The sequence below is a fragment of the Camelina sativa genome, chromosome 7 (genome assembly GCF_000633955.1).
Source record: "Camelina sativa cultivar DH55 chromosome 7, Cs, whole genome shotgun sequence".
Lineage (NCBI taxonomy): Eukaryota > Viridiplantae > Streptophyta > Magnoliopsida > Brassicales > Brassicaceae > Camelina > Camelina sativa.
In genome coordinates this window covers 28,508,098-28,518,638 of record NC_025691.1, presented here as the reverse complement: position 1 = coordinate 28,518,638, position 10,541 = coordinate 28,508,098, and the positions used below count along the sequence as shown (strand labels likewise).

At 35.6% G+C, this 10,541-nt stretch overlaps 1 protein-coding gene, 1 non-coding gene and 2 pseudogenes across 2 annotated transcripts; 2 read left to right on the top strand and 2 right to left on the bottom strand.

The window, feature by feature from the left end:
- TRNAR-UCU lies at window positions 373-445 on the bottom strand. Its single transcript has one exon. It is a non-coding gene; the product is annotated as a tRNA-Arg (tRNA).
- On the top strand, window positions 1,368-4,666 carry LOC104703068 (annotated as a pseudogene).
- LOC104705041 (F-box protein DOR-like) lies at window positions 5,338-6,552 on the top strand. Its single transcript, XM_010421034.1, has one exon. The coding sequence runs from the start codon at window positions 5,338-5,340 to the stop codon at window positions 6,550-6,552; it is 1,215 nt and encodes a 404-aa protein (XP_010419336.1).
- On the bottom strand, window positions 8,545-10,541 carry LOC104705040 (annotated as a pseudogene).

Genomic DNA, 10,541 nt, shown 5'->3' with positions numbered 1-10,541 from the left:
AAACCACATGTGGACGGGAGTTCTGATTTGATGCCATGTTTATTGTTAGGAATTGCAACGCGTGGGACTGCTTATCACTAGTAGTTGTAATGATTCTGATCTTTGTCTACGAAACCTCCAACCTGATGTTATCGCTTCTGCAACTAACAGTTTTTGTGGTATCCCCAAATCACGAGGACTTCCTAAAACAAACAATAAGCCCCCTAGCTCTTGCAATGAGTGGTTAAGCTTGAAGAAGCAGAAGATCTATGTTAAAAAGAGCAATCTCGATGAGAGAAGTCCTTTCGTTAAATAGTTTGTATGTTCTCTCTATTTCCAATTTGCCAGCGATAAAAGGAAAAAAAAAGAGAAGCAAGCATTTATAAATTTTCTCACACCCAGTGGGATTCGAACCCACAATCGCTTGATTAGAAGTCAAGCGCCTTATCCATTAGGCCATGGATGCTTGCTTGTTACTAAACTGACAAACTTTAATATTATAAATTCGATCATTAGTAGAACACTAATAAATCCTAACCCCTCTCAGGTTTATTGAATTGAAAGTATATAAACTTGCCCTGTGTGGCTGTGTTAAACTTAAAGCCCCAAACTCAAAATATTTTTCATTTAGGGTTTCTCGTGTCGGAGCCACATCCCATCTCCTCCACCGATGACAAAGAAGATTTGAAATATGAGGATTTGAGGAAGACTTAATGATTTCTTCATAACGATTATCTTTTGATCTTTTACGTTGAAGTTGATTGGTTTATCCGTACTTTTTATGTTTTTTTTTTTTATATATTTAACGATGAATGTGGTAGGTATTATGAAATACAGTTTGAGTTATCCAATTCCAAAGTGTTTCAATGATTTGCCATTAAGAAGTTGATTAACGCCATCAATGATTTTTTGTTCATGTTCTTTGGTTTGCTTAGTTAAAATTTAGTTGTGGCCTATTTGTAAAAACTGTGACCAGGAAAGTCTCAACGTTTTATATATGTTGGTCTTATATACGGTTTAACAAAGCGTTTCTTCGTTAATTCTTGAACTATGCAAAAAGAGTTGGCTAGTGTGTACATTTTATTCATCTTTGATTAGTATGATATTTGTATGCTTTGATAATTTCAACAAGCTCTGAGGTTTCACATTTAGTTAGCCTAATGCTTTTACGGGAATAATTCAGATGGTAAGTCAAAAATATTAATAACGTCGCGGTCACCTGTGAAGAGCCTATTTTTGACTACGGGTGCGTGTTTTCTACGAAGACCTTGCCTAGCACACAATTCAAAGTAAACGATAGAGATTAGTCACCTACGCACATGACTTTTAAAAAGATTAGTTGAAACTTTGATTTTTTCTTTCTTCAAAATACAGTAACATCTTGAGTTCTTACAAAACGTGGAGGTATTTGTGTTGAACTCACACTCCGAAAATGCTTTGGGGGACTATTTCATATACTTCTTCTTATAAAAACAACTTATTAGCAATGGGAAAATACTTGATATGGGTGATATTACTGTTGGGACACCTACATGGATGCAAAAGCTGCATTGAAAAAGAAAGGGAAATTTTGATGGACCTCAAGAAATTCATGGTCTCAAGGCTTAATGAATCAGACAATGAATTTTTGTCTACTTGGAGTAATAACACAAAGAGCGACGATTGCTGTCGGTGGGAGGGCATTGAATGCAACCCTACAAGTGGCCGGATCGTCGGGCTTTCCGTTAATGAATACATGGATGGCCCTTTTCCTGTCAACGGTATGTTACTGATCCATTTGTACAGCCTACTTGTTGATGGTGTAGTTTTGGTTTGGTCTTTTAACTTTTGTAATTTTTCTGTTTCCTCAATCAACTACAGTTTTTTCATTATCATTCTTATATTCACCTTGACTCCCTTTCAGGACTAGACAACTTGACAGACTTGGAACTGCTAAACCTGAGTGGAAATAGATTTATCGGCACAATACCAGGTAGTGTCTACGTTGATTGTAATTTACTCTGTACAGAAAATTTTGAATTGGTTTATATCATAGCTAGCAAACTACATCTTTACATATTAATTAGAATATCTTGCTTTGCACCTGGCAAAACTGAAAGCAAGCTTATTTTTTATTTGGAAATGACCCGTTTCTAAAGAAAATCTTTTGGGCTTTTTACTTCATTTCAGAACTAAAGAGTTTGACTAACTTGAAACTCTTGAGTCTTGCTGGGAATAGCTTCAGCGGGCCTATACATGCAGGTGTGTGTCTGGTTATCAATTTGAACAACATAACAGTTTTACGTGTGACTCACAAATTCTCATTAACTTGTGGTTTCTTTTTTTCGTAATAGTTTGTAAAATGAAGAATTTACGGGAGATCGATCTACGAAGAAATCATTTTGCAGGCGAGCTTCCTCTTTGTTTAGGTAGTTTGAAAAAGCTACAGGTTCTTGATCTATCATCCAACCAGTTCAGTGGTAATCTACCATCTAGTTTCAGTAGCCTTGATTCCCTCGAATATCTATCATTGTTAGATTACAACTTCACTGGCTCATTCGCGCTCGTTCCACTTGCAAACCTCACAAAACTCAAGGTTTTAAAACTTTCATCAACATCAGAAATGGTACAAGTCAAGACAGAGGATACTTGGCAGCCAAAGTTTCAATTGATTGTTCTTGTACTACGAGTTTGCAGCTTGGAGAAATTCCCTTCCTTTCTTATGTACCAGAAGAACCTGCGTCTGGTTGATTTATCTAGCAACAGATTAACCGGAGACATTCCTACCTGGCTGCTAGCAAATAATTCAAAGCTCGAAGTCTTACAGTTGCAGAATAACCTTTTCACTATCTTTCAGATGCCTACAATAATGCATAATTTGCAGGTTTTGGATTTTTCAGCAAATGATATTAGTGGACTGTTCCCTGATAATATCAGTAGTGCGCTTCCGAATCTGGTACATATGAATGGCTCGAACAATGGGTTCCAGGGGAAATTTCCATCTTCTATGGGTGAAATGAAGAATATTTCATTCTTGGACCTGTCTTATAATAACTTCTCAGGAGAGTTACCTAGAAGCTTTCTCATAGGATGCTTTTCACTAAACATTCTCAAGCTCTCTCACAACAAATTTAGCGGCCCTTTTCTTCCTAGAGGATCAAACTTCCCTAAGTTGTCAACTCTTGACATGTCCAATAATTTTTTCACAGGTGCTATTCTCATATTGCTGTGGAGGATTTGTTCCTACACGACAACAACTTCACAGGGCCAATTCCGGACACATTGTTGGAAGGTGTCCAGATACTTGATTTGCGGAACAATAAACTCTCTGGGAGTATTCCGCAGTTTCTCAATACTGAGAGCATAAGTATTCTTCTGTTGAGGGGAAATAACTTAACTGGAACAATAAACTCTCTGGGAGTATTCCGCAGTTTCTCAATACTGAGAGCATAAGTATTCTTCTGTTGAGGGGAAATAACTTAACTGGAACAATAAACTCTCTGGGAGTATTCCGCAGTTTCTCAATACTGAGAGCATAAGTATTCTTCTGTTGAGGGGAAATAACTTAACTGGAACAATAAACTCTCTGGGAGTATTCCGCAGTTTCTCAATACTGAGAGCATAAGTATTCTTCTGTTGAGGGGAAATAACTTAACTGGAACAATACCAAGGCAACTGTGTGATTTGAGAGAAATCAAACTTTTAGATCTTTCGGATAACAAGCTCAATGGTTTCATACCTTCATGCCTCTACAATTTATCATTTGGACTGGATCAACATGACATGGGTATAAAGCTCATACCTCCAATTTCTCGTACTCAGAGCTTTGAGTCAGAATATTACAAATCCGCATTGCTGGTAGAAGATTTCACAATTTACTATGTTACCTTCCAGGAAACTGAAATCAAATTTGCAATGAAGCAAAGGTATGACTCCTATACTGGAGAATCTTGGTTCAGCGATTCTTATAGTGGAGAATCTAATCCCAAGAATGGAATACTTGATTATTTATATGGAATGGATCTATCAAGCAATGAATTAAGTGGTGTTATCCCAGTAGAGCTTGGAGATCTCTCACAACTTCGAGTCATGAATTTATCTCACAATTTCTTGTCAAGTTCAATACCATCAAACTTCTCCAATCTGAAGGATATTGAGAGCCTTGATCTTTCACATAACAAGCTGCAAGGAAGCATTCCTCAACAGCTAACCAGCCTTACTTCTCTTGCTGTCTTCGACGTGTCTTACAACAATTTATCAGGAATCGTTCCACAAGGAAAGCAGTTCAATACCTTCAACGAGAAAAGCTACATAGACAATCCTCTTCTTTGTGGACCACCAACTGATAGAAGTTGTGAGACTAAAAAGGAAGCAGGTAATGGAGGAGAAGAAGGAGACGGTGAAGCTGCTATTGACATGCTGGTCTTTTATTTTAGTACTGCTTCAACTTATGTGGCCGCGTTGATATGCATTCTAGTACTTATGTGCTTTGATTGTCCTTGGCGTCGGGCATGGCTCTGCATTGTCGACTCTTCCATCGCGTCAGCCAAAAGTATGTTTCCTTAAAGTAATTTCAGCTCAGTTGTTTCCATTGTGTGTGCGTTAGTGTGTATATGTAAGTATAATGTATATGTGCTTTGGAGTTTACCAGTACTTATGGTCAGAAGACACAATCTAGTTCTTCAAACATCTCTAAGTTGAATGGAAATGTGAGTATCCACGTTTTCTAGAATTAAAAATGTTCTAAAATTAATCAATAAATCAATTTTATGTTATTATAATTTTTTTTTTAATGTAATGTTAAATTATATTCAAAAGAGATTTTTAGTACAACTAGTGCAACAGTTTTTTATGTGTTCAAAAAGTGTATACAAAATCAAATTCTAAATACTAGCCATATGAGTAATCTGTCGTGCCGATCCCTCATGAGACCTATCGCAAGAAGTTGATCTCTGATCGGCTTGTCAATTCGTTGAATAAGACGAGATGCAGGGTTTGGTGGTATGTTATTATAATTTTTACATGGAACTGATATAGGCATATTAGCTTGTGGTGATCGTGTGTGTATAAATTTTGTTAGTGTACACACAGTACACACTAATATATGTAACTTTTTTTGGAGAAACTAAAAGAAAAGAAAAAAAGTTAAATTAAAATGGTGTTCAACGAAATTAAATCAGTCAAAACCGTTTCTTTTTTTTTTCTGTCATCTCTATTGCGTGACAGGATTTTGGAAAAAAAAAAAACAAAAACAAACAAATTGTGTGACAGGATTAGTAAAGCCTTAAAAATGTAAGTAATTAAACCCAATGGGTCACTCACTAAAAAAAACGGAATCATGTTTTAGGGATTAGGAGATCTCTCTTTTCTAAATCCGCCATGAAAAAGCTGAAGCTGAAGAAGCAGCTCGCTTCAGATGATGATGATGATCGTCTCACCATTTCAAAATGCAACACATGTACACCTTCTTCTTCTTCTTCTTCACTCCCCGATTCGATCCCGCCCGATGTCTTTACGGAAATCATCTCGAGACTGCCAGCAAAATCAATCCCCAACTGTCGCCGCGTGTCGAAATCGTGGGCGGCCACACTCCGCAGCTCCGATTTCGACGAGCTGTTCCTGACCAAGTCACCGAACCAGCCTCTGATTCTGTTCGCCTTCATGATTGAATCCCGGTTACCTTTCTTCACTTCACCTCAAGATCACGAGGACTCGTCTCTCGAAGCCACTCTTCACCGTACTTATCTACAAATCGATCGTTTCTCTAAGATCACTCCACCTGCTCGTGGATTGCTCTGTATCGAAGATAAGCGAAGGATGCTTGTGATTTGCAATCCAATCACAGGTGAATCTGTTATTTTACCTAAACCGGAATCGAATCTGATGTGGTCTAGAAGCGTTTTGGGATATGAGCCGGTTGAGAAACAGTTCAAGGTGTTTTGCACTACTTGGTCACCGCACCATCCGTTGAATACTACTCATGGAGAGCATTATGTTCTGACGTTAGGTAGTAAAACTAATTGGAGAATGGTCGAGTCTTGGAAACCTTTTCGTCCTGTGTTTGATGGTGGGATTTGTATCAATGGTGTTTTGTATTATGTTGGTAAGCTTAATTGCTATCCAGAGGATGTTGTGATTGTTTGTTTCGATGTTAGGTTCGAGAAGTTGAGCTTTATCAACAAACCTAAAGGGATGAGACAGATTCAATTTGATTCGAGATTGGTTAACCACAAGGGTCGATTGGGTGTGATTCAGTGTTCCAACTCCCGGAAAATTACTGGAAGCACTACCAAAAGTTTTGATTTGTGGATTCTTGAGGATGCCAAGAAACATGGATGGACGAAGCGTATATACGTTTTGCCTATTCCGTGGAGGGACATGGTTGGAAACACCAAGCTGCGTGTTCTTGGAATGACTGGTACATGTGAGATTCTGTTGTCGCCGTATGAATTATGTGACCCTTATTATCTTGTATATTACAATATTGAGATGAACATTGTTAGAAAAGTTGAAATCCGAGGATTTGGATCGTTTAAGACTCGTACGATACCTCATTTATTCGTAGATTATGTGGAAGATGTGAAGTTTATATGAGGTGTGTAAGATTTTACTTAGCTTTGGATTGAGACTTTGTTGCACTGGTTGCAAGAGCTAGTTTGGAAATAAAGTTTTCATTTTAGAATTACAGTTTTTTTTTTTTTTTTTATCATTTTTACATATGTTGGGTAATAATAATAAAACGATTTGTTGTTATAACAACTAGGACTCAGACCTTGTGTGGAAATTTATAATTTTAAAAATAAAGTATATTTAATCTTGTGTGGAAATTTATCAACAAAATTAAAATAAAAATAACAACTGTAAAAAAATAAAATATCAAATAGTTAAATTTTAAAATATATATATTTTACGAAGAGTTACGATAAACGGACGCTACAGTAAAATTACATAGTTGAAATTAATTAAATTTCTATATTACTATAATCATTTTTAAACTCTTTAGTTATATTATAAAATAACGTTGGATATTCTATAATATAATGCTTATATTAAAACTCCTATTATTGAATTATTAAGTGGAATAAAAATAACACGATGTGGAGTGTTAAAAGATTTTTGAAAAAATTGTTGAAAAATTTAATCATTGTACATTGTGTAAGTGCAAAGAAATTACCATCCAATAAACGAACAATCTTGGCTTGTTGTCCTTGTATCCCCTGGCACACTTAAATAGTTGAATAATCCAAATTATTTACTGTATTAGTCACATGTATATGATTTAAATTAACTGATTAGGAAAGGAATCACAAAGTATATTATTCCAAACCTGCTAGCCAACTTCTATCGTAGTAAGATCTTTTCGCTCATAGTTTCCTGAAGTTATTCAAACTTGTGAAATAGTCAATGACTGGTAGTCACTATAGACAGACTGCTTCATGGTCTATTTGAATTGTTTCGTGATCTACTTTGTTCATTTTTATAAATTATATATATTAAAAGATATCAGTTAGTTATTTTTTTGAAGTAAAATCATAGTTTGGTTATTTTTTACATTATGTGTTCAAATGGTTACAACAGTTGGAACAGAAAAATCTGTTTACAAAATATAAAATAAAAAACTAAGCAAAACATAAGTAAAGTATAAGCAAAGTATAAGCAAAAAATAAACAAATGTACTTTTTGGTTTAACGCTGTATAGTATTTTATCCACATTATGAATCAAACTTGTCTCCACTATATAAAACAAATCGAATTATATCATATTTCAAGGTTTTGGATTTTTTAATAAGAAATTTTAAAATATTCAACATCTAAGTTTGGTCCATCATGAACTATAGCATGCATATAATTAATAAATAGATTGGGTTTTTGAGCAAACCATACGTCGTTCTCTCTTGGAATAAATCATAGTTTCGGTTACCCTTTTATGCTTTAGTTTATCTTTGTCTAACACTCTCTTTAGGACTCTAACTTTTTAACTTTATCTCTCTGAAATAACAACAAAACTTGAACATTAGTTACCTTACATATCTTCATCAATTTTTTGTTGTGCTTGAATAGCCATTAATTTTTGCTAGCGAGAAGAGAAGATCAGAGTATATTGTTATCTTCCGCTTCTTCTCTATTGGTTTTGTTAATTTTTTGTGAACCTACACAACCAAATTAATGTTAGTTACGAACAAAATCTATATATGTATATTTCCATCTGGTGTCTATTTTGAAGGAGAGTTAATCTCCCTGTTTATTACCAAAAAAAAAGGGTATTTTCCAAATTTACTTCATTGATTTTCCCTATTAGTATAGTTATTTACACAGTGGATACTAATCGGAAAAAATGTGGAAAAAAACGAATATATCACAAATATCATAAAAATTGTGATATCCATTTTTTGATGAAAACATTGAAAATTGAGTTAGATGAAAATCTCTACAACCTGTCTTTTGTTACGTACAATATTAGAAAATTGGGTTTGATGAAAAATATCCAAAGATGATGTTACTAATAGAAGTATAGTGTAATGCCAAAAGAAAAGATGCAATATGTTCCAAAACAAACTCTAATTTATGTGTTGATCCAAACAGAGATTAATGAGAATAGTATCATCTGAAAACGTCCTCATTAAAGCCTCCTTCATCGCCAGAATCAGTTAAATTATCCATAGTTGTTGTAGTCGTCCAAATTGTCATCATTTCTATCACCATTGCCTTCATCAATAAAAAAAAACTGCTTAGGAGAAGGAAATTCAATAATCATCCATCCATCAGAGTCGCGTGGTTGCTGCAAGAACCAAATCATTAGCGAAATAACAAGAATGAGGGTTTAAAGGAATCAAAAGGGGAGTTAAATAAGAGAGTGAAACATTACTTTAGGATTTCGTTATCAATAAACTCTTCATAGTTACGCCAACAAACACCATCTTCATCGAAATAGTAATTACCCATACCTTCTTCATAATCATCATCATCATGATCATCATCATCATCTTCATCATCATCATAATCATCATCATGATCATCATTGCCAATACCTCGGCAACCAGAAGGGCAAGTATTTTGGTCCTTCTTCCATTCAATCCCACATTGGTAACAAAACTCATATCCACATCTACACAATGCACGCATAAAGAAAACATTATGAAATAGAAGTATACAAATGTAGTAGCTTAACCGAGTAATATATATATATATATATATATATATACCTGCAAGTCATGTGGTTGCAGCCATCAGAAAGTTCAATCAAGTGCCTACACTTGACACATTGACGCCACATATTGTCGTTTGCCAGAGACTTTAGCTTCAAGTCATCAACTAAAGGGTCAGGGTGAAGTTTCTTGTAATCAGCACACGACAAACCAGTATGCGATGGCACTTTGCAATCAACGCAGAAGAGTCCACAACATTTGACACATGACTTGACATTGGATTGATCGGCTTCACTGGAAAGCTCGGTTTTGGACATCAACATTGAGCAGCTTGGATATGGGCAATAGATTCTCTCTGCAGCGGGAATCGAATCCTCTTTCATCTTTTTTGTCCACATCTCAATCATCTTTGATGTTAAAACCTTGCTACAGCTTTCAAGGGTGAGCTCAGACTTGCATCCATAGTCAAGACATGTGGGCACAATTCCGCTAAGCAGCTTCACTTCCACATGCTTTTTCACACAAGAAAAACAATGACGGTGAAGGCATTTGTCGGTAAAGAACATGCGTTCTTCATTGGTTTCCTCATGACAAATATCACAATTTTCTCCGTGTTTTGCATTGACATCAACGCTTCTGCTACTGCTGCTTTGATAAGCTATAGCCTCTCTTGCAAGTCTAAAAGCAAATTTAACATCGTCCGGGGCAATCAACTCAGGGTCACTACATGACATGTTTTCTAGAATGCTTTGAGCTTCTTCCATAAGATGATCAATCTTATTAGGCTCCCCTCTACCAATTAACTGCAACGTAAATCAGATTCATCATTCTCCTTATACTAATTAAAACATTAATTAATTATATCATCATCTTCGTTACTCTTATGGGATTATACAATAATCAAGACTTTTGTATAAAAGCTTAATTACGTTATATATATATATATATCATACATATAAACAACACAAACAAAACAATTTGATCACCCACAGAACTAGATATGTTACCATATAGATAATACATATTGTAACATGCCACCTATAGCTATAGGCAAAACAATATAGCCTAAGCCTATGCACATTCGACACAATTAACTAAAACAAAGCAATAACTAATCCCCAAGTCGAAGGATTCACTTAACCCACGAATCAGTGCCATGACCTCTACAGCTGTGCGGCTAATATCAGAGTCGCTAAGTGATTCCTTAATCTCATACAACAAATTATCCATCTCATCGCAAATCGCAACTCCAAATCCAGCAGCCTTCGTCTCATCACACACCAAACCCTTGATGTACAATCTGTAGGTGACATTGTCCAAAAAAATTGCCGCCGCAAAAGAACCCTCATCTTTAGGGTTTGGGAAATCTCCGGTTGTCGTGGAATCTAATCGCCGTCTTTTAGAAGAACTCAAGTCTTGATGATCGTGTCTCTCCAT

Excerpts from the sequence above, each read along its gene's own strand:
- LOC104705041 (XM_010421034.1), top strand. The coding sequence starts at position 5,338 with ATGAAAAAGCTGAAGCTGAAGAAGCAGCTCGCTTCAGATGATGATGAT.